This window comes from Ahaetulla prasina, chromosome 2 (genome assembly GCF_028640845.1).
Source record: "Ahaetulla prasina isolate Xishuangbanna chromosome 2, ASM2864084v1, whole genome shotgun sequence".
Lineage (NCBI taxonomy): Eukaryota > Metazoa > Chordata > Lepidosauria > Squamata > Colubridae > Ahaetulla > Ahaetulla prasina.
Window position 1 is genome coordinate 250,598,722 of NC_080540.1, and position 25,833 is coordinate 250,624,554.

Here is a 25,833-nt window from a genome sequence, read left to right on the forward strand (position 1 = left end):
ATGTAAGTATGTTTCCAAAACAAGAGAGAAACATCTCAATCAAGAAAGACACCTGTGGTTTTTAATTTTGGCCATTGAACTGTTGGCAGAAGATGAAATTTTAACCACCACTTTGATCACTTGCCAAAGTTAAAATGATTACAGTTGTACACATTTCAAAACCAATTTGGAAAAATTGCTTTGTCACTTAAGGTTCAGCACCTTTAATCAAAGCTGCTGGATTTTTTTTTCCAGTTTCAATATAAACCTGAAAAAAGGTATGTGTGCTTTAATGAGTTGAATTGATCCCAACCCTCAAAACAACTTTTTTCCATCTCTTATATAGCATTCATTCAGAATTATTTTAAAGTAAAAATAAAACATTTTTTTATTTTTCAAGCTCTTTTCTTGTATAATAATAAAGCTAAATATCACAATAGTGGCAGTCATCCTATAGTGTAATCCTATAGCTGGAAGAAGTAAATATCACTAAATTCAACTAGTTTATTTCCCATCATTTGGTATAACCTTTCATAAGATAAATCTAATTATATCTAACATGCAATTGTTTTATTTGTAAATACTTTTTTCTATTTCAACCATGTAAAAGTAGAAAATTATTTAAATAATAAATAAATTATGTCTGTTTGAGTAAGCATTCATGTAAGTCTTTTGGCTTATGTCCTGGGGAGCCAAGTACAGTGATAGAAGGACATGCCATAGCAGATTTCCAATTGCCAGGCAAATAGATGTTATTACTGACTGTAGTCACTTCCATGCTTATTTAGTCTCATTTTTGGCCACTCAACTGGAAGATCAAACTACAAGTACAAAAGCTGCACATTTCTGCATAGTGATTTCCCACCTCCACACTAACCATGCTAGCTGAGCAACCTGCCAACTGCATGTGCACACGAACTGAAGATACTTCCTGTAAGCTGTAAGCTGTCTTCCTGTAAGACTTCCTGTAAGACTTTCTTCTTCTCTTCATCAGTTTTAGTGAACCAAGCCTTCATAGTACATTTGCATCCTCCCTCTCTCTGCACTGATAATTTAACTTTCTTATTTCCTTTAGTTGCTGTAGTCACTTAACAAAATTATGCATTGGGCATTTGAATATCTGCCATCTTGCAACATATAACTAACTACTTTACAATAAATTTTTCAAATCCTTACCTTTCAGTGCTCTAACAAAATCTAATTTCTCTTTTGTGTACTACTCTATTACTTAACTATATAAATTGTATTGTTGCTATACAATATATGATGCAAACCTCTAAATCAGGCTGATGAAAAGCCCATAAAGAGTGTATTTTTTTTAAAATTGACAGAACCTTCATGTTTCAATAATATTGATACTCATTACTAACAATTCATTATATATTCTGATAAAGAAATAAAGGGAGACTAGTATAGATCTATTTCAAGCTTTTTAGCTTTCATCAGCTAGCCGTACCCTTACTCGGATTCGAACTTGCCTGCATATTAGGCAGTTGTATTGACTTCTGAGCCACAAATTCTCCTCCCTTTATCAGCTGAGCCAGGGGAGAGATTAAGCTCAGCTGATAAAGGGAGGAGAACTTGTGGCTCACAGTTTAAAACAACAGCCCAAGTTTGAATCCGAGTAAGGGTATGGCTAGCTGATGAAAGCTAAAAAGCTTGAAATAGATCTATACTAGTCTCCCTTTATTTCTTTATCAGCAAATGTATATTTGATATAAAATGGTTTGTCGTGAATGCGACTGCTTGTGGGCTCCTGGATTGGAACTGAAAGGCAAAAGGGAAGCAGTATGCTCACCCCCACATTGGGGCAGACCAGGTGCTTCAACAGAAAAGCACTTTATATATATAAGCTATAATTGTAAAGTTGCAAGTAATAATTCAATGCTATACAGGTGGTCCTTGACATACAGCAGTTCATTTAGTGACCAAAGTTACAATAGCATTGAAAAAAATGACTTATGACCATTTTTCATACTTATGACCATTGAAGTAGCCCCATGGTCACATGATCAAAATTCAGACAGTTGACAATTGGTTCATATTTATGACAGTTGCAGGTATACTGGGATCATGTGAATGTCTTTTGTAACCTTCTTACAAGCAGGTTATATAAGTCAATGGGAAAGCCAGATTCAATTAACAACTGTGTGGCTAACTTAACAACTGCAATTATTCATTTAACAACTATGGCAAGAAAAGTTTTAAAGTGGGGCAAAACTCACTTAACTAATGTCTTGCTTAGCAACAGAAATTTTGGGTTCAGTTGTGGTCATAAATTGAGAATCACCTGCATATTTTATAGTTCAAAATGTATGCAATGTAACTGCATCATAAAAGAGGTAAAAGTGTAAATCACTAGCCAAACATCTGTTAAACCATTTAGAAGAACTCAGGCAGCACTTTTAGCCAATATCTTTGTTTAAAATCCTAAAAAGCTGTTTTTGTTATCAGCATTTTGCTCAATGAACTGTGATCTGACTTGGCAATAAGTAATTTCTTACGTGCTGCATAGAAATGCATATAAATAATGAATATCATTAACCCAATATTTGTGTTAACCCAATATTTCATGGATGAGCCAAAAGAACTAGCTTGCTAATGCAAAGCCAGAAATAGTGGACGGTTAGAAAACTGCCAAAGGGGAGTTTTGGATCCAGTCCTTATGTTGATCAATAAATCTAGGCCATATAGAAACACTGCATTTTTAGAAATAGATGTTCATATTCTGGGTCCATTGCTTAAAATCAAAGAGTATATGTAAAATTGGAAATACATCACTATACTCATTAGAACCAGAATTCTTCACAAAATGACAAATTTCACACTTTAAAAATATTGTTCAGCATCACATAAAGATCCTTGACTATAATTTGTATTCCCCAAATTGTACTGACATATGTAGTGTTTGAAACCAAAATAAGGCTGTTCTTGAACAAGACCTGATCATATGAGTTAAAGTACCTTCAAATTTATTACATATAAAATGAACATTTACAAAATCTAATGTCCATACCTTTTCAAATATTCTTTGAGGGCCTCCAGTAAATAAGAAATATTTTCTGATAAGTCACTTTTATTTTTAAACCATAAGAAGTATATCTCATATTTCTTCACACCTGCACCCAAAACAAGATATTTCAGTTTTTCATTCTACAATTGAGATATATAACTGATATTAACTTTCATTTTACTTTTTTAATTCTTTATAAAATTAAATTGTTAGTTACCATTCAAGCTTTGCTTGTCTTAAGCATTTTAAAACTGCAGGTAGCTTGAAGTTTCTTAAACCATCTAGGCCATACCAGTTAATCAAAATGTTTACAATCTTTCAATTGCATCTGTGGTGAACAGAATAGGATAGGGTAGGGTAGGGTAGAGTAGAGTAGAACAGAACAGAACAGAATAGAATAGAATAGAATAACTTTATTGTCACTTTGAATGTACACTAATTGGCATACATGAAAATGAAATTTTGTTGCATACGGCTCTCAAAGGGTTTCCATCTCTAATATACACTACATAAACATGACAAAATAAATAAATAAATATAAAATTATGCATATACCCTCATATACTATATGACAAGAGAATATTATAGGTCAGTCATATTCAACATGCAACTCTCAAAGTTTAAAATAACCATTAGAAATTAACTGATCTAAAGTATTGATACTTTATCTAGCCCAAGCATTCCAGTAAAACATTCCACACTATCTCCAATATTGTTTCACACTGTCTGTTACTTGTGTGATTCAGGATCAAACTGTAATCACATACCTATTAGTAACCAAATCTTCCTGGCAGCTTCCCAGATTGGAAATAAAGACCCTTGTTAGTGTACTTCAACCCTAGCATTTGCCAAAATTTCTGAGGTATTACACATTTAATTTCCAAATAGGCCCTAATGTATTAGTAACAGAGGGAAAAGCCCAAATTTACACATTTGTGTGAAGCTTTTTCTAGTTCTGCTACCACCTGGTACCCATTAATTTTTTTATATAGCTATAGCTTTCCACTGAGTTCTGCATATAGCTGAAGCATATGGTTTGTCCCTTGGGTAAATATTTCCTCTAGATTATCACATTAAGAAAAAAAGCTTTTCTGATATGAAAAGATTAAACATAAAATCACCTATAGAACTCAGCTAAGATGTCTGTATTGAATGTGAAGCAAAATGCATATCAAATCCAGATATAAAATATAAGTGCTGTTTGTCAATAGCAACATACCCTATCTAATTCTTTTGGAAACAATTGCTAATCAGTATGATATCAAAACAACATTCCTTCTGTATTTGTATGCAATCTTGACAGATGTTAGATCACAGTCCACCTATACTCATCCCTCCCCAAGGATCTCTGTGAGGTTCAATTTTAAGGATATTAGTTGCGGTAATCCCACTTACATAGAAGTCACGTTTTCCATTTTTTTAAAATAGTAACTACGGCCTGAAGCCAAGATTCCGTTCCTGCTTTGCAATCATCTTTGAATTATGTTTCCAAATAACTTGTAGATAAATAATAGGAAGTTTATTTTCTGTACCTCCCCATTTTTATATTTAATGAATTATAATTTTGATAGTTATATAATAGTTTAATATTCTTTAAAGTCTGATTATCAGTTCTGAGTCTTCAGTGTTAATGGGACCTGATGAAATTAGACTTATGATTAAAAAATAATATAGTTTAATGCTCACACTGACAAGTGGTCTTGTCAGTGTGAGTTCCAGACGTAAGAACAATGGTAAACCCATTATATCAGGTTTTGTTCCTGATGATTCCAGCCAAAATGAAACTCTTTGAATCTGACTTGATTTCCTGTATCTAATTAACACATCAGGAGTGGCAAGAGTTCTTTAATTGTAGAAAGAAAAATCCTATATAAATTGTATGAGAAGCATTAGTGTCAATTCCGTAAATTCTGATGCTGAGCAGGGTTAAGCAATCTGGTGCTTCAGATGTTTTGGACTTCAGTTAGTACAGGGGTCTGCAAACTTGGCTCTTTTAAGACTTGTGGACTTCAACTCCCAGAGTTCCTCAGCCACCTTTGCAAAGTCTTAAAAGAGCCAAGTTTGCAGAATCCTGAGTTAGTACAAGCTTTAGCCTGAAGATTTTTGAAAACGATAAAGACCCCAAGGAACCTGAGTGATACTTTACAAACCCTGCTGGTTTGCCTCACATCCTTTCCCTTTGTCCTTTAGCTATCTATAGCCTTCCTCCTTCTCTCTACTCTGTATTATTTAGTCCACTGGATTTTCCAAAACTGCTGTAGGGCCTGATCATCCAAAACAAAGCCACATTACTTTGTGTTACTGAGGTTAATGTTATCTTTTGAAGCAAAACCAAAAATGCATATTACCTAAATGAAAGTTTTGCACTGGATGTGAAAAAGAATTTTTATGCAGTCCAGAAATTTTAAGTAGTCTTTATAATCCAGTATTGTGTTCTATGTTTGTCTGACCTGCAAAATACAAACTCATTGTCTACCTTCCACTGTAATTTTTTATTCCAGTTGATGTAATCCTCTCAACATAATAGGCTAACTTTGAAAAAAAATGTATCAATTTTGATACCTGCTGCAGCATTTGGCTTCCAGTGGCTGGAGGATAGGTAGCAAAAGGAGATAGGTGTTTCTCATGCATAAGACCTTGTGGTGACTACTTGTTGTTTTCTGAGGATAAGTCATTTTTAAGTAGAGTTGACCAACATTGATTGGGTCTTTATTCTCAACTTGTATTTCATGAGATTGTTTGGCTTAATTCTCCTCCACATTTCATTTGAAAGCATTTTTTATGATGGGCTACAACAGCTCTAGTACCTACTTTATAGAAAGAACCATATAAGGCCTCTTTTGTTTTAAGGATACAGCTCAAGCTATTTTTTTCCCACTTAAATCTGTGCAACAGAACAGAACAGAATAGTACAGAACAAAACAGAATAGAACATGGCTCCTCCCTTGGCTGCTCTCCCAGTGATTGGTGAGCCACTGTGGAATTTATTGTCTGCTCTGTATAGTTTCCTTGCAGGTGGCCTGCATTCTTTATTTTATTTTTACTGATTTTAAAATGGTAAGCCATCTAGAATTGTTAGGAGTCAGTCACTTTCTTCATCATATTATTTATATATTTATAAATAATTCTGCAATTCTACTTTGTATAATAACCATAAAAGTATGCAATCATCTGACAGCATGGAAAGACAGGATATAAACCAGGGGTAGTCAACCATTTTATACCTACCGCCCACTTTTTTATCTCTGTTAGTAGTAAAATTTTCTAACCACCCATCAGTTCCACAGTAATGGTGATTTATAAAGTGTATCGTTGTCTGCGCATGCCTCTCACGCATCGTGGATTGGGTTTGGGTGGGGGCGGGCGCCGGCTACCAGCTCTGCTTGACTGTTACAGCTGGGTGGTGTGTGGGGAGATGCGTGAGCTATTCTGGGATGAGGCTCTTTTGTTTGTGGTCACACTATAGTGCCATTTCGTTTCACTTACGTAACGTGAACTAAACTTATGCACAGGAGATACAAATAGTATATTTTCAGAAATTTAAATTGTCACGGGGAATTTTATGAAAACCTAATAAAAATGTTTTTAAACAATGCTATGAAATTTTTTTAAAAAGTTAATTAAATTAAAAAAGAAAGTGCTTCAGTATCGGACAAAACCTCTACCGCCTACCATGAAAGCTGGAACATGCACTAATGGGCGGTAGGGACCAGGTTGACTACCACTGATATAAACAGTAAGGAACAATGGAATAATAAGGGCTAATTCTTTGTAGAATTGAAAATGCTTAAGTTTGCTTAAGTTGAAAATCCCTCTGCAAAAGATGATGGCCCAGCTTGTAGTCAGGTATGGCTTGGGATATGAGATGGCAGAAAGACAAAGAAGAGTTGGAGAGAGAAAAGTTTGCTTCTCCTTTTGGTTTGTGGCCCCACCCATTGGTGTGGGTCTGTAGCTTTGACAAAAATTGTTTTTTCCTTAGACTCCTAAGTCAGACTTTAATTATATTAAAGTCTGTCAGAGTCCATGTTATTTGTTTTGTTTGATTCTGCTCATATCCATGAGCTCTCCTCACATTTCAGAATGTTCTACTGGTTTCAGCCACCATTTTGTTCTGCATAGTTATAGGATTATTATACAAATAGTCAGGAGTTACACATACACATTATATTTGTACATAAATCAACTTTCGGGTAATTCATGTATCTCACAGATTATCCTATCTTTCTGTCCGATATTGACCTGCGTGTTCCAAATGTGAGCAGAATTTTGATTTGCAAGAGCTCAGATTCCTTCCTTGATCTGGACATACAAACACCTTTAGAAATGTTACTTGCTACTAAACTGCTTGTTCTCACTGTCCTTAACTGTATTTATGGTGCAAACAGGACACTCCAGTTCGCTACTTCCCAGCATGTCTACTTCAGACTCTCCAGCCCAACAGGGTTATGATGCCGGAGGGCACATACTAAATTGGAAGGATCACATTGGCTCATCTGAGAATATCAATCCATATGTGGCTGTCTCGTCCCATAATCACCAAGAGAAAAAGGGTAAGGCCTTGGAAATCATTCTTCCTATGGGGGCAAGGGCGGGGGACTGACTTTAGTGTAACTGCTTCCAGCTATTGCATGGTACCATGAAGTAAAAGTCCTTATTCTGCTATTGAAAGTGTATCACACACATACACAAACCCACCAAAATGAAGCATTTTTAAAAATAAATAAATAAATTTTATTCTAGCCATTCAGTGGCAATGAAAAACCACACAGAACAAATGCAAGACTGTAAGTTTGAGCATGTTTTGATACAAGGTTGGAAGGTTTAATTCAGCTCAGGTGGTAATCGTGATGATAACAATGATGATACTAAAATATAAGACTTGGCTTTACATTAATCCCCACTTGCACTTCCAGTGGAGTAGAACGCGTAAGAGTACTTTTTTATTTTTAATTAATTTAAGCAGCAAGTTCAACCATGAAGTAACCTTAAAAAAAAATAATCATTTGATATTAAAGGTACACTCTGCAAGAGATTCTACAATTCAAATTCAATTGAAATGATATTCAGCTTGAAGTGGCTCCATTCGTTTTGAAAGAAATCTTCTGACCAGATTGTGCTTGAAGGAATTAAACAGTGTTGCTGTTGAATGGCCACAGTAAAATGCCACTTTGGTTGGGCTTTTCTTTATCTGTGGTTAAAAAAGTAATAATTACGTGGAGGGGGATCATTTCTCTGTTGGCTAAATTTCAGTTTCAGAGTTGTATTAAGTTTTTAAGCTCTTTAAATTCTCCATTAAGAGAATTATCAGCTATATTAGCATACTCTTTTTCAGGCAGGTAATCCTAAGGCAGCAGTACATTTTTATATGTGATTAATATTTTTCATTAAAAGTTAGATTGGGTTAGGACCAAGCCATGAAAGAGCGCATATTTAATATATAGAGAAAAGGGGCTTTGAGATGCATCAATTACTGCTAACTCCAACCTTACTCTTACTGAAAAGAATTTGCTAATTTTCAAATGGAATGATTGTGATCATAAATGCTCAGATCATGAAAATATCAGTCCAGCCTTACCAGTAACACTTCTCAACAGGTAGCTTCAACCAATTGATCAGTCTCTACATTTAAAAGATGAGAGTTACAAAATTGATAAAGGCATTTTGTTTTATGTGGTTTTTTTAAAATATTTTACAGCAGTTGTCTTAATGGATCAGGCTATCTACTTTTCACTCCAAATTTCAAATCTTCGGTGAATTTATCATAAGTGGAAAGCTGATTGGATCATAATTATTTTGACTTGAAATTCTCTGAATGAAATTACCAGAGGGAATTTGTCAGAACTTAACTAGCTTATTTAAATATCATAGAATCTTTGGGGTCTAATTAGGAATATTAACAAAGCTGGAAGCAGTCTGTACACGTTAAAGCAAGCAAACAATGGTGGCAGAGGTGTCTGCATGGTTGTTTACCATTATCACATATCTTTGTGCTCTTCCTTCCTTTGCCCACCTCAGATCCACTTGTAGCAAAATAAAACAACAATATGTTGCTCACCCCAAACCTATTTGCAGCTTATTGCTTGTTCAAGGGCAAAGGAAAGAGACATTAAACACCTTCTAAAGAGAGTGTTATGCTTAATCTTCTGTGTGTTCAGTTTGGTTGTGGATTTATTTTCTTGCAAATATCCTTTTTCGTGCCTTGGATTTTTGTTTTGCAAAATGCTTTTGGTGATTTGTTTTGTTTTGTTTTGTTATTCTTGTGAAAAGTGCTTTCCTTTACTTTGTTTCACACACTTCAAAAATGACTTGCCTTTAATTGTACTAATTCTTCAGTCACTTGCTGCTTTGTTTCCAATGCCACTGATGCCTTGATGATGTCACATCCATATGTTCAGCTTTTCAATTCTACGCAAATATCTCATGGGAATATCTTGAGAAGGAGGGGCTAATTAAATGGGTTTTACTCATGGGAATGTGACATTTGTGCACACTGCAGCTTTAGTCGCTAAATATACTCCAGAAGTGCTGTTGGGAGAAGGCCTCACAATTCTTGGCAAGATGAAAAACAAAGAGTGCGATACGTACCATATAAACTCTGTGTTGCCTTTCTTCTTTCTGGTTTGAATTTTGACCATTGAAAAATTTCTCCCATTATGCAACAATGCTGCTCATTTGAATTGGCAACAATTTACAACTTCTGCTATCACATACTTTTCCGGAGTATGCTTTTTGTTCATTGTTTTGATTCGGTTTTCTTTTGCTTTTTACGTTATTTGCAGTGTTCTTTTATTTCTGTCTGTCCTCATTTTTATTAAAGCTTGTATTTCTCACATAGCAATCTACTATACTAACCTTCCCTCCTGCTACCATTGTACATAGTCTTTCCCCCTGCCTGCTTCCATAACAGAAAATCCTTCCTGTGGAATTTCCAAGGCTAAACTCTATTGAGTATGAAGTAGTATTTAACTGCTGTGTTTAAATATCGTACTAACTGAAAGAATGTAAAGGAAGAAAATAGAATAATATTCTCTAGCAATAACAAGTCATTACTGTTTTGTTGCCTACTGTCCCTTGTCTGTTACCCTTTTTTCTTCATTAGAAATTCTCTGGTTGTTGTTCACAGTGTAGATTTCTCAAGTTGTTCTTTTTAAGCCAGAAACTCAAGCATAGAGTTTCCAACCTTGTTATTATTTTTTTTCTAAAGGTGTACTGATCCCATCATGCAAACAATGGAACAATTGGGCTTTTCCACAGTCTTTTGAAAAATCAATTCTGAAATTGATTAATGAAAACTTATCTTTGGTGGAAGTAATCTTCACAATTTCTTTCAAAGCATGAAGTTAAATAGTCTAATACAGTGTTTCTCACATTTGGCTCTATTAGCTCATTTTTACAATTTACTCTTCAAATAAGAGATTTAGACTCATGAGTGGAATTATTTTGAGTCTCCAGTCTCATTTGACCTAAAAGAAGCAATCAATTAAAATAAATCTATTATTTTACAAAAGGTGGCTCAACTTGAAGTAAATTCATAGCTAAGTCAAAATTATTTATAGTCATTTTGAAGTCCCTTGGACATTTAAAGTCTAAGAAATGGAGTATAAACAGGGGTGAAATGCTCCCAGTTCAGACCGGCTCACCCGATCTGGTAGCAATGGCAGCTGATGGTTCGGACGACTGGTAGCAAAAATCCCTGACCCCGCCCCCTGCCTCTGCTGAGCCACACCATCAGCAGAGGTTTTTTTTTAACTTTTAAAAGCAGTTTTTCTTCATCCAAAAACATGCCTTTAAAAGTTAAAAAAAAGGCCTTTGAGGATCCCGCGGCTCAGCTGAGCTCGTCAGAGCCTTTAAACTCTTTTTTTTAACAACCTCTTTGGCTGAAAAGAAGGCTTTAAAAGACTCCTCTGGAGATCCCAGATGAGTTCTCCATCACCAGAACCTTTAAAAACAAGCCGAAGAGCTTGTTAAAACAATTATTTTAAGAGGTTCTGGGCTGCTATGAGGGAACTTCAGCTGAGATCGTCAGAGGAGCTTTTAAAATCTTTTTTCCCTCTGGCAATCCCAGAGGAGTTTCCTGATCCTCACAGGCTTTTAAAATCATTTTTAACAGCCCCCACTTACAAGAGCCCTCACCCATGCCCACCCAATGCCCCCTCCTCACTTACCTATAATTAACTGCCCCTTTCGGGCTGGCAAAGCCATGCGTTACTTCAGCTACTGTAATCAGTTGCATCAGCTTGCAACTGACTATGCCTGCCTAAAATCCATCTCCTTGTGAGCAACTGAATCTGCCTACTTTGCTGGCTGAGGAACTCTGGGAGTTGAAGTCCACAAACTTTAAAGTTACTAAGGTTGGAGAAAATAAATAAATAAATAGTAAAATAAAATAAAATATTTGTGCAGCTTTCTGAGATTTGGTGTGTTTCTGTAGTGTTTCACTCTAACTACACAAACACACAAAATCTCACAAAGCTGTATGTGGCTTTTTGTGTGTGTGTGAGAGAGAGAAAGAGAGAGAGAGTCAGTTGTGTTGGGTTGTGTGTGTGTAAAGTGTGAAAGTGTAAGGTTCCTGCTTGTTGCAGGGGCCATTTTGGGTGAAGTGCAGCTGCTTTTACATTGTGTGTGAGTCAGTTGTGTTGTGGTGTGTGTGTGTAAAGTGTGAAAGTTGGTTTTTGGTACCTTATATTGTTTTGTATACTTTGTTTATTATTTTTATTATTTATTGTTATTGGCCACGCATCTGTTATCTGACCACCAAGCCACGCCCACCAATTAAGCCACGTCCACAGAACCAGTAGGGAAAATTTTTAGATTTAACCCCTGAGTATAAACATAACAGTAATAAATATTATGAAGTTTGTGTCACATTCAAAAAGCTTGTTCAAACTTTTCCCCATTTTTTCAATATTAAAAAAAAATATTTATCTATTTGTTTATATCCTGCCTTTATTATTTTTACAAATAACTCAAAGTGACGAACATATCCAACACACTTTCCCCCTTATTTTTCGCTCAACAATAACCCTGTGAGGTGAGTTGGTCTAAGAGAGAGTGACTGGCCAAGGTCACCCAGCTGGCTTTCAAAGGTAAAGTGGAACTAGAACTCACAGTGTCCTGCTTTATAGCCTGGTGCCTTAATCACTAGACCTAACTGACTCTCATAATAATGACAAAGTAGACATAAAAAGCAGCTTAAAATCAAACTCCTTTAACTTACAAGACGAAACGCAATCTCCTCAATGTGCATGTTTTGTGTGTATGATGAGAACGGGACAACTTTTTCTAAAAAAATTATGAGGTGTTCAAACTTACATTTGCACACAGAGTACCATATTTCGTGGTACTCTACTTCCTCTCTTAAAGCTGCATGGAAAATGTTATAGTGCCAAGGAAGATGAACTAATAAAGCAAAAGTGTTTTTAACGAAGGAGCAGAAAAATTTGATAGCCAAATCTTCCAAGCAGCTGTATATCTGAAAAGAGGAAAAAGGTATTTCATACTCCTTTTCTTGGGTTTCTTGTGCTTGGGTTTTCGCGCTAGTAAATTTCACTTTCATTACTGTATTTAAGGATATTAAAAATGTCTGCATATTAACTGTTAATGACTGCTAACCAAGACATGTATTAATATCTTTATTTTTATGATTTTAAAGTCACTTATAGATTTCAGTTAAAAGGGTGTTGGAAATAACATTTTCAAGGTCAGCTGAATACTTTGCAGCCCATTTAGGATATGTAAAACTGATAAAAGGACTGAATAAAATCTGTCAGGCCAAATGGCAACTTTATAATCAATTCCATCTTTGAAGACCAAAGAACCAGGACTAATTTTTAAGATGCATGTGGCTGGAGTCATTCTTATTTTTAGTTTTGACAACCAACATCAAAAGCAAACCCTTGAGTATGTGACATTAAAGAAGAAGGCAAATTTTCTTCTTTGTTGTGTGGATTTTACAGCAGTGGGTTTCTCACGCTTGAGGTGCTGGGGTTTCCAAGTAGCCTAACAGAGCAGAATTAGTCTGTCTGATTCTGTTTCCACTGTTTCTTCAACATCTGGCAGGGATCTGTAATTAGAATCCAAGTAATAACTTATACGTATCTGCTTTTTATTGAATTGCATGAACTGCCGTACATTTTAACATACTACATCCTCTTTCAGATCAAGACATAAATGTCTTTACTGTTTATAGTGAAGCAGAAGTTTGTTTAAATTAAATAACACCCTATAGTATCCTTTTTCCTCGGTATATCCTTTGATTAATAACTGTACAATTCTTGTAAACATCTTTCATGTGTGTCATAAAAGGTTTATTTTTAAGTAGGTGATTTAAGCCAAAGTGGAAAAATAGATTTAAAAAAAAACATTTATATGAGACAATAGAAAAGCAGTTATATTTGACAATATGGAAAACTACATAAATACCATAAAAGCAGTATTCTACAACTGTATATATAGTATGGTTTTACTGTGAGAACAGAAATACACCCATACCAATTGATTATGAAGATGAAAAGCTATATACAAAGACTACAAGATAACACTACCTCAGGTTACACAATTACAGAGCATTCCATCAACTAGCAGTCCATATTCAAATTGGACAAATGTATGTATATGTCAGCTTATTTAGGATGAGTAGATAAACATAGGTACATATGCATGCATACATTATATGTAAATATGTATGTATGTGGCTCTTCTAATAATATTTCCATTAGAAAGAGGGTGACTCCCAAAGTGATCCAACTAGGTGTTTGGTTGAAATCTAAAATTTGGATCTCCTCAGATCTGACCCAACACATCAGAGTCTACAAAGCAGAAGAAAACAAGTGATAAAATGTGTGCCAACTCCATCTATTAGGTATTTGCTTGTGTCATTGCAATTTGATATGAAAGACCATCATGATATCATAATGCATATTTTGTCATTTAGTATCATTGTGATAAACATGGATGCCCGTTATACATCTTAAAGGCTAAATTATATTATATCCCTATATATTTATTTTTACTTAGTTATTAGACTTACATTGACATCTGGATGCAGAACTATAGTAAGCAAAAACAGGTCTCACATATGTAGATTAGTTTCACATAGCTTTTTTTAATCTTCCATTCATTTTTAGAAGGCATATCACAGTAGTCTAGCAAAACTCAAATATTCGCCGTTGGCAATTGCAGGTCATTTTGACAGCCGAATAGTATAGAATAATATTGTTCCAAATCTAAAGTAGTTCAACTTCGTAAGAATATAGGCAGAGATATAAACTCTGGTGTCCTGAGTCCCACTCTATAGATATATAGAGATAAAAATAATAATATTTGAGATAAAATGAGCTATAAATGTTCTAATTTAGGATTGTGAGTCCCTATATAGAATTGATTCTTTTATTATTCCCTCTTCTTTTATTATTCCCTATTTATTATTCCCTATTTTGTGTGTGTGTGTGTGTGTGTGTGTATGTCATACAGACCTCCAGCAGTTTACAAACATGTAAAATCTATATATAAAAAAACCCTAAGGCAATCTCATTTCAACAAAACAAAACATACCCTTGTACCAAAGCAAGTCTACCCTCATCAACGTTTAGATGATCTGAAGAAGCCCTCAAAAAAACCTAGAAGATGCCCTTTAGATATCTAGAGTCAAGGTTTTCCACAAGAGAATCCACCATCTACAGCCTTTAGATGCTTAAAATTATTAAAGAATTGTAAGATGTGATCTTGTTTCCAAATATTTATGCCTCTAGCTCCACTGGAAAAATTATTTTGAACTAAACTATAAGTCATGAAAATTCTTTATAAAAGTAATGGCAAAGTTGAGTTGAGGAAGAAAAAGTATTTTAACTAACTTTTATTTCCTTCCTCCAAAGCAACAATTATTTCTGCTGCACACATAATAACAGTTTTTATACTTGCCTCTCGCCCTTTCCCAGTCCCCCACTACAGTTAGTAACAGCTTCAACCAGGCAATTTATATAGAAATAAAAGGCAAACATGTCCAAAGCATTGCATGTGATTTCCAATTAGTAAAATTAAAAGCAAATAATTTAGTTCAACTTAGGAAAGGGAGCTGAAAGTGCAGAAATAAAAGAGTTCTAAATATGCTTAATGTTAACTGATTTGCATGCAGGCTATATTCACACAAACATACATACATAGAAGAAATACATCTATTTCTTAGGCTATTTGGATTATCCAGTTTTTTCTTCTGGAGAAAAAAACTCCTAATTTATTTGGAAAAAGGATTTAAATTGCTTATTTCCGGATCCAATTCATATTTATGAAGATACTTAAATATGTTTTTATTTTTATATTACCATTTTTGCGGTTTGTATTCCTCAGTGATTAATATGGATTTATACTGTTATGATTAATTTGATTAATTAAAATCATATTTATTGCATATTCTAAAGGTGATGTAATAATTGGTAATTGTTTCAAAGGACTTAAAATTCCCAAAATTTATCTGGTTAAGATTATATTCAAGATTATTTCTTTTATTCTCCTTTAACTTGCTTTGCATATGCCATTTTTCTTTTTAAAGATCCGGAAACAAGTTTTAATCCCAAATAAAGTTTTAATTCAGTAATAGCCACTTAATTTAACCTTTACGTAATCAATCCGATTTTCTTCTTTGGCATTTATAACATCCAATTAACCGAGCAGTTCAGAATTCTTATTTAGGTATCTTTCAGCTCTGTGCTTATTTGCTGCTATTTCAGGGTGTGGGAGATCAACAAAACCACCTCCTTTCTTTTTCAGCCCCACTATCACTCAGTCTGTTTTAAAACGGGGCAGTTTGGCAAAAGTTAAAAAGTTCTCACCCAGCCACCACACTGTTCTTCAATCTTTCCTCATTCTTCTTTTCCGTTTGGGCTGTCACAGCCTGGGATGGTGCACAATGGCCATCTTTTCCTCCCTGCCAGATTGAGAGCTTTCCCCGGATCAAACAAGAAGTTAGCAATCTCCTTGTAATCTACGGGGGTCTCCTCTCTTCTTCACCACCCCTCCAAGGTGGCTTAGGGTCCTTTAGGATCCTCTGGCAAGGGGAATTTGGTGAACTTCCATAGAGTAGAACCCTATAGAAGAATCATCGTTTCACCGCAACGTCATCTCTGCCTCCCTAAAGAGGATGAAATAATTGGTAATTGTTTCAAAGGATTTAAAATTCCCAAAATTTATCTGGTTAAGATTGACTCAGCTTTCCATCCTTTGTAAGGTAGGTAAAATGAGGACCCAGATTGTTGGGGGGGGGGCAATAAGTTGACTTTGTATATAAATATACAAATAGAATGAGACTATTGCCTTACACACTGTAAACCGCCCTGAGTCTTCGGAGAAGGGCGGGATATAAATGTAAATAAATAAATAAAAATATATTCAAGAGTATTTCTTTTATTATTATTTTTTAAGTTATTCATAAAGAGAAAATAAACCCCAAATCCTTTTTGTTGAATATCCTTATTTACTTTAAAAAGAGATAGTTTCCTCATACTATGAATGAATATGAGCAAGGCATGTATTATATATGTCGAAATAACAGAAGATGCTGTTATTTTTTTTTTTAAAAAATGGGAAGATTGGAGAATGGATGGAATCTCTGGCAACCAACAATGGCTTCTTGGAAGGAAGGTCATAGCCTGATTCAGACTTGGCAGAATTATCACCTCCCTCAAAGATGCACCACCAAATGTATCAATCTACATGTTGTCTTGACAACCAGAAGAAACATTTCCCTTTATGGATCTAAAATGCAGGTTGCCATTCCTGAGGAAATTGCCCATTTTATCAGTACTAGCAGATTGAAACCCTTTTGGGGCAATCAAGGAGGACCATGTTACTCCATCTATGCAAAGACGTTGCTTCTGATGTCCTTTACAGCAGTCATAAAATTTACTTCTTATTATATGGTTACAGTGTAACCATTCTTCTTTCTGTAATATATCCTACAAACCATAAATCATATGTTCATTTATTGTGTTTTACACAAAAAGTCAATAAAAGGTTTCCAGACAGCAATGAATGTAGATACTGTCCCTTCTCTGATCAAGGAAATCAAGTTAGCCATCTCAGCAAGTTCCATCTTCACCAACCATTCTTCCATTGTGAGTAATGCTGAATCTCTCCACTTTCATGCATACAATAATCTCACTGCCGTTATTATGTACAAAAAGAGTTCCATAACTTTTTCTCAATTGTTTGCCCATCAATACCAAAAGGAAAAAAAACTCTGGTTTCAGTTGTATATTAATCTTTAAAATCCTCTGAATAGACTAAATATTTGAATCCAGAATTTTCTAGCTTTTTTATACATGTCTACAGAGCGTGATAAAATGTTCCTTCTTGTTCACATTTCCAATATAAATTTTAAGTGCCTTTATAATTCTAGACAGTCTCTACTGGCATATACCAGCAGTATATCATTTTATAAAAATTATCTTTAAGATTATAACTTAGCATATATTTCAATCTTTTTAACCATTGTTCCATCTATATAAATATGCATTAATTTATGCATCCTCAGTATTCTTTCGTTTCAGATTTCAATAGAATTTATAACTGTTTATCATTTGGACACAATTTTGTTTCAATTCTATTTCAAATTCAGTCTGACAGTGCTCAAAGTCGTAAACTTTAAATCTTTCTTATAACTATAAAGAAGAGAACATTAAGGTAATTCTTACAAAAGTCTCTTACCTATATTTAGTCACATTCAAACTTTGTTTTCCTCTAGTGTTCAAGGACATGTCACTTCATCACCCAGTCAGGGCCTGGGTGCAAAATCAGATGGTGCTCCCAAATCCATGGTATAAATAGTCCAGATACAGATAATTCAGTCAAAGACTATTGAAGTCCCAAGCAGAAATTTTATATTTATTTATTTTGTCGAACATGTACAAGATAACAGGTATAGGTATAAACGTGGACATGAACAAGAAATGAGTACAAATAAATGAGGACAGTAGGACAGGGACGGTGTGCATAAGCACACCTCCTTTACGGACCTCTTAGGAATGGGGTGAGGTCCACGGTAGACAGTTTAAGGCTGAAGCTGTGCGGGTTAGAGGATGTAACAACGGAGCCAGGTAGAGCATTTCCAGGCATTGACCACTCTGTTGACACTCTCAGTAAAGTTGCACCAGAACTTCAAGGACAACCCCAAGTCCTTCTGGAACTGATGAGATCCATTTGAGTCTTGATATACATTGATTATGTAAGGCCTTTTCTCCTTGCAGCCCAGAGAACTCCAAGTCAACAGGAACCGATCTGACCATAACAAGAGATTGAAGGAAAATCCCCCAAATTCAGATCACATCACCACTACTTTGAGATAAAGAACACATCTGATGTTCTTCCACTATGTGTCAGGTTCTCAGTTAGATAGATCTGGTCCATGGTTGCCATTTTAACCATGGTTGCCATTTTAGCCATGCACCCCCAAGCTGCTTCTAAATCTGCATCTAAAGAATGCAGCTTGAAGTCTCTCACTGCCATAAGTTTGGGGACTCCACTATCAACCCACCTGCATCATTAAGTAGTTCCAATAAGAAGGCTGGTACACCTGCAGTAATCCCATCTGATCTCTTTTTACCTCTGTTCTGTTATTTATTATCTTTCCATCATTGTACTCTTTTATTTTTTGTACTTTATTTATTTTCTGGAAGGAAGGAAATGAAGTTGAATATTTCTGTCTTTCAGAGTAATTTGTGTATGATGAAATGGTTGGTATGTGCAGCTGAGTTCAATTAGTTTTATAAATGAAACACCTTTAGTTACAGATAATTAATTGTAATCAGTTTCATATGTACAATATCTTTATGCTACTGGCCATGTACTTTTTTAGAGTGTTAAGGAAAATACGTGCATATTCAAATGCATGTATAACAAATTTACTGGAAAGGACAAAATTTCCAGGATTGTTTCCTTTGGAGTAGAAACCTCAAGTTGACAAAGTTGGGAAAATTGGGCATTACACAGGATTTTTGGTAAATTTATAATATTTTTCTATCTGTTCTTTCCTTTTTAGTGGTTGTTTTATATTCAAACTTGTACTCCTTTTGGGTAAAATGATAATATAGCAGCTTTATAAAGAAAGGTTTTGTTTTTCATCATGTCTTAAGCCAACAGTATAATATATATTTACACTTCATTCCAATTACTAAATTATAGTTATGAGTGCAGTATATGTGGCATGTACCATTAATCACACTAACTAAACAGACTTGAGATGATACAGATCATCATAAGTTCTGGATGGGGACCTTTTGAGGAGTCATGGGTTGTAGTTTGTCTTATGGAACTTCCAAGGGGTGATTGATACCATGCAGTGATATAATAATATTACCAAAAGAGGTGGAGTTGAAATCCTATGCCTTATTTCTTTGCATTTTTCAGAGGATTTTAGAATAATAGTGGAATGGAATGCCCCTCAGAAGAATCTTCCATTTTAACTTGAATGGAGGTATAATACTTGGGGAGTGGGGAAGGAATAAAAATCATATTGCTTAAATTTTGCTACAGATATTAGGAAAGGAGTCTCAAGATCTGGGATGCTATAATACTTACAAACCGCCTGAATTGCTATCCTCCAAATCAAATATTTCTGATACTCCAAATCAAACATTTATGATTTTTGTACAGATATATGATAACATTTTTGTTGCAAATAGCTGAGCAATTTAAGTACTTCTAATTATAGCTTGTTAGTATTCACCTGATGTTGGTGATCCATTCTGAAGATTTTCCAACTATCTTAAAACAGTAGAAAAATGAAGTTCGGGGATTGATAAAGGGATATTTTTTTAAAACCATGCATCGAATGTCAGTGTTTTACAAAACAATCCTCTGGGATATTTTTTCATTCCAAAAATAGATTCATATAAAAAAGCTGCTGATTTTACCTCCAAAAATAGAGTAAATTGCCTCTACCAAAATAGATTTTAAAACTATAACTTTCATTCTAGTTTTCTTTAAGTTTCTTCTTGACCAAAAATAGTTATCAATTAAACATTTGTCATTTTTAGAACGTGAACCTGCACTCAGGTGAAATGTTTAAAATACTCAGAACAAGTGAGGGACAGCAGAAAGTATGTGCCCACAAAGCTTATGGAACTCTTTAATACTCCTGTCCTGGTGCTTCCATTGTGTCTCTGTAACTGTATCCAGCTAACAATTGAGATAATCAGTTGTATCTACCTATAACCTGTAACATTTCTAATGTGTCAACAGGGACAGAGATTCCTAATTATATCTCTGTTGTTTTCACAACAGGATAAATTGTGCTTGGTGTTTGCTTTGCTATGTAGGAAACACAAAGGTCAATGGAATCTCCAGCTTTCATCTATGTTCAAGACCAGGGCAGAATTAAATCATTCCTTCCTTTCAATAACTGGAAGAAAACCTTGGGCTTGTCTCAGGAAAGCTTGCCTAACCTCTTTCCATGAGAAGGAGATGCATGCCACTGAACCCTTACACATCGGGCTGGCAGGTATTTTAACTAGATCTTGGTAGTAAGTAGATACCACCTAAAATTCAATTTTATCAATGAATAGGTTATATATGGTCAGAGGTTGTAAAGCTTCTAAATATGCAGAATCCACATGCATAGACATGGTAGGTAACATGCTCTCCCTTCAATCAGTGCACTTTCTTTTCAATATCTGGAACAAGAATAGTTTGTATATGTTGCCTAATCTTATGGATGTTTTTAAGTTCATTTCAAAGATTGAAATAAATGCCTATAGGTCAGAATCTTTGGGATCCATCTCTCATCTAGTTATGCTTATTGATGATAGAATGCCTTACAATGTAAGATCTGGGTGATTGAGGAATTGGGGAATAGAAGTTGAGCCTTTAGTCTCATCTTGCCTTTACATATTCAGCACATATGCAGTCTTACTCTGTAAACAACGATAATGGTGTTCATCAGAAAAAGTGATCAGAAACTAACAGACTAGTGAATTTCTGGCTTATATTTTTCTCTGAGCTATTTAAAGCTCAACGTCTGGAATAGTTTCCAGGATTGTATCTTTTGTGTATTTTTTTTTCTTTGAGCACAGGAGAGTGCTTTCAAAAAGACAGAGAGAAAAAGGAATAAATACCTAAGATAAAATAGCTTAGAGTATCAATGTCATTAGCTAATCCAAAAATGCAGTGATAACAAAAGCCTTGGCAAATGTTGTTCTTCCAGCCCTACTCCAACTCATTTATACCAACCAATAGGCCTTTGTTCAAAAGATGGCTTCCGTTCAAACTATTTGCCAAACACAAACAACTCTCTAAGCAAGTCAACAGCCCAGTTATTGACTGACACGAGATGCAAGAAAGGCATTTGAGCAATCTGCTAACAAAGCAGCAGAAATTTAATTTCTGGCTTTATCTTGTAAATACAACTCCACAGTTTTCTGGCTTTCTTTCAGAGAAGCGTGAAACAGTTCCATCCTCTTCCAGGCTTTTAATCTTTAACTCTTCTCAGATGTACTAATCTGAGTTCATACAGTAATAGTTAGACAATGTGTTGCCTTTGAGTAGCCTCGAATCTGTGGAGACTAACTACCTTAGTACCCTCTAGGCTTCCAGCCCACCTTATCTCATTTTTAAAGGTTCTTTAAAAGAGAGATAAAAGCTTTAACTTGCATGGTTCAATATTATCTACCTTCAATATGTTTATGTCCACGTGTTTAGATCAAGCCATTAACATGGTTTGAACTAACATCCCAAATTAGAAGCCAGACTGCCAATGTCAACGTCTCCTGGGGGTATTAGGTTAGGGAAGATTGGTCTACAGCAGTGGTTCTCAACCTTTATAGTGCTGCGACCCCTTTAATACAATTCCCCACGATGTGGCGACCCCAACCGTAAAATTATTTTCATTCATAGGCCTAAGTATTTCCTAAGATTTCATTGCGGTGATAGGCAGCGATCTCAGCGCGCCTCAGCAGCCGCAGAAGGGGGGGAAAAGTGGCAAACTGTTTTTTTTTTAATTTATCGTGCCTGAAGCCGTATTGCCTAACGATCTGAATGGCTTGTGATTGCCTTGAGGACCGAGGCATTAAAGCGGAGACTCCTCTCCTATTAAGTTTATCGTGCCTGAAGCCAGATTAGGCTAGCGATTGGGAGTGATTGCAGCTGGCTTGAGAGGGAGACATCAGAGCAAAGATTTCTCTCTTTTTTAATTCATCGCACCTGAAGCCAAATTCGGCTAGCGATTTGAAGAGCCTGCAGCTGACTTGTGGAGTCAACCATTGGAGCACGATTCTTCGACTCGCAAGTATACTTCCCATATTTCCAATGGTCTTAGGCGACCCCTGGCAAATTGTCATTCGACCCCCAACAGGGTCACTACCCACAGGTTGAGAACCGCTGGTCTACAGTTATAATAGTAGTTGGCCAGAGTTCCAATTACCTTAGCTAAAAAGAATGGATCTGGACAATGAACCTAAGACTTTTGTGTGCAAAGCATATGCTTTTTATTGATTTCCAGAGAAACAGAGTAGTAATTTTAGCTAAGAGCTCCTTTGCATCTCCTTGTATTTGAACAGCATTCTGTTGTTCTGTGGTTTTCTGTTGTGTACAAGACTTAGTATCTCAGGATAAATGCTTAAGCCCTGCATATTGGTACTGCTTCCGCATTTCAAAAGCCATGACTCGGGGACGGCTGGGTGAATGGAGATGATTGATTGATAGATAGATAGATAGATAGATAGATAGATAGATAGATAGATAGATAGACAGACAGACAGACAGACAGACAGACAGACAGACAGACAGACAGACAGACAGACAGACAGACAGATAAGTTGACTTTGTATATAAATATACAAATAGGATGAAGACTATTGCTAACATAGTGTAAGCCGCCCTGAGTCTTCGGAGAAGGGCGGGATATAAATGTAAATTTAAAAAAAAAACCAGACAGACAGGTTCAAATCCCAGTTCCAAAAAGACTTAAGTGAAATTACTCTCTGAAGCCACAGAGAACCACTACTAGTTAGTGTTAATAGCACACAGGCTATTTCATTACAAAACAGCTTCTTACATTTTTTTTAACATTTTTATTCCTTTTTTGGGGGGGTGGATTATCCATGCCCCAAAGCTGCGGATTCAGACAGGCTTAATTTCCACTAAAGTTTGCTAGCCAAAGGCCTTACATTTGGAAGTGTATTTTTAAAGGGAAATTCAGATTTTAAAAGAGCAGGATTGTTTCTCTACCACCTGGAATGCGGGTATGACTCTTGGTCAGCATTGGTGAAACAGAAGCTTCTTACGTTTTTAATTATCATTTCAGTGTGTATTGTTCTCAGGTTAAATTACTGTAAATTCAATCGATGCAAATCATGGAAATGTTTTCGAGAACAATAAAGAAAAAAAATCAAACGATAGTCCTTTTAATATTCTTCTGCACAGTAATCCAAACTTTTCGATTTCTGACTTTCCCACAGATTTACTTGCATATCCAATAAGAAAGCTTGTCTTTTTATCCTAATGATGCCTGAAAAGTAGATTAATTTCTCGGCAACTTGCTTGCTATCTGTATGCAAATATCCAAGAGATATCTTCAATAGCATGTTTTATGCATTTGGTCTGTCACTCTTAGACAGCATAAATCAATCATTATTTATGATGAATCACATATTTTGAAACAGAGTTAATTCCACCAGCAAGGGTCTATCCTTCAATTTTTTTTCTTGAGAATATATTGCTATTTTTCTAAAAATATAAAGTGTCCAGGTTGCTTAAATAACTATCAGATATTTAATCAAAGTTAGATATATTGTTCAATATATTCTCATTATGTATGGCTCAGTATGATGATTATGACAAGATAAAGATATTTTGAAGATATCTATGGTAGGCAATTCCATTGCCAAATATTGCCACAAAAACAATCGTACCATAGATATCTTCAAAATATCTTTATCTTGTCATAATCATCATACTGAGCCATATATAATGAGAATATATAACATGGATTCATGTTCCTATGCTTATGTGTCACCTGGTAAACGAGAACCACAGAAACAAAATACTGTTTAGAGACATGCCTCACTGTATTAATGTATTATGTTAGTATTAAATGTATGAATTTGTCAGTGCTATTGTATCACATTAGTCCTATAGATTGTTGTTGTTGTTAATTGCAAAGTCATGTCCAACCCATCATGACTCCAAGGACAACTTTACTCCGGGCCTTCCTGTTCTCTACCACCCCCAGAGACCATTTAAGCTCACACAGACTGCTTCAGTGACTCCATCCAATCACATCATTCTCTGTTGTCCCTTTCTTCTTTTGCCCTCAATCTTTCCCAGCATTAGGCTCTTCTCCAGTGAGTCTTTCCTTTTCATTAAGTGGCCAAAGTATTTCAGTTTCATCTTCAGGATCTGGCCTTCTAAAGAGCAGTCAGGGTTGATCTTTTCTAGGACTGACTGGCTTGATCACCTTGCAGTTCAAGGAACTTGCAGGAGTCTTCTCCAGCACCATAGTTCAAAGGCCCTATAGATAGACTAAGTTATATAATATCTCATTGTCATCCCATCCCTGTTGTGCATCCTGGAAGTTATTAAGCACAACAGGAACATTCTTATTTGGCAGGAAAAGGTTTTTTCCAACTATAATCCAACCCATTGCAAGGAAAAAGAACGGAAGATAATTTTCTATGCAACCCCCCTGCTTTTTCTGGACTTCTAAGAGTAGTAACTATATGGGTGGTATTTCCTTTGAATAAAAGGCCCAATAATAACCATTCTTTTAAAAAGTTGAGTGTGTTCCTGAAACACTCTTTGTAAACAATGTATTTTTCAAATGTATTATTTGTTCCTAAAAGTGGCAGTTCTAAGCATGTGTTTTTGTTCATAACATTGCTTAATCTACTATGTTGTTTTGCTTTGGAAAGCTTTCTCAGGCGTGCCTGTTTGTCTCTTATTCTTGTGCGTATTTACAATTTATTTGTTGATCAAATTTATAAGTCACCATCTCACTTATATGTGTGACTCTGGGCATCTTATAAATAAAAAGACTATAAAAATCATTAAATAGGGAGAAGGACAGGGGAGGGAGGAGTATATATAGATATAGGATATAGATATAAACAAAGTTAAAAAGTCAGAGAAAGCATCCACAAACCATCAAGCACACACACACTCCAGAACTGCTTAGATCCCTGTATTAGTTGACAAAGCCAGATCTTGATGCACTTTTGAAAAGCCAGACGTAAGGGAGCCAATCTCCCCTCTAGAGGCAAGATGTTCCCTAGGCAGGGAGCAATAGCAGTAAAGGCTCTTTCAGATTCAAAACTGCTTGAGGGCTTGAAACTTCAGGTGGCAATCTTACCCCTGCTCTGGTTGCATGCCAATGTGGCAAAGAGAGTGAGAAGAAAGATTGGGCTGGTTGGGTCAAAGTGGCAGGCAGTTCTTCTACCCTCTATTTGGCTGACGGGTAATTGCTGGCCTCAGTCCAGTACTGCTGAGTTGTATAGTGAAAAGTTAACAAGCAGTTTGCAGAATGGCAATGAACTGGCTAGTACTATGGATCCCACCGCATTCTACCTCAACCTTCTTTTCTATCTTTTTTCATACTTGGGACAAGGAAAAAGAACGGAAGATAATTTTCTATGCAACCCCTGCTTTTTCTGGACTTCTAAGAGTAGTAACTATATGGGTGGTATTTCCTTTGAATAAAAGGCCCAATAATAACCATTCTTTTAAAAAGTTGAGTGTGTTCCTGAAACACTCTTTGTAAACAATGTATTTTTCAAATGTATTATTTGTTCCTAAAAGTGGCAGTTCTAAGCATGTGTTTTTGTTCATAACATTGCTTAATCTACTATGTTGTTTTGCTT

General features: G+C 35.5%; 1 protein-coding gene across 12 annotated transcripts in view; it reads left to right on the forward strand.

The window, feature by feature from the left end:
• SEMA6A (semaphorin 6A) overlaps positions 1-25,833 on the forward strand; it is a 217,524-nt gene that overhangs the window by 150,016 nt on the left and 41,675 nt on the right. For 9 of the 12 annotated variants that reach the window (XM_058165908.1, XM_058165916.1, XM_058165918.1 and 6 more), the window contains one exon: positions 7,378-7,542. The exons of 2 other annotated variants lie outside the window; for them this stretch is intronic. In XM_058165908.1, the coding sequence (XP_058021891.1) occupies positions 7,378-7,542 (165 nt within the window). Of the gene's footprint in view, positions 1-7,377; positions 7,543-16,989; positions 17,101-25,833 lie in introns of all 12 variants that reach the window. One more of the 12 variants, XM_058165917.1, reaches the window with a different exon arrangement.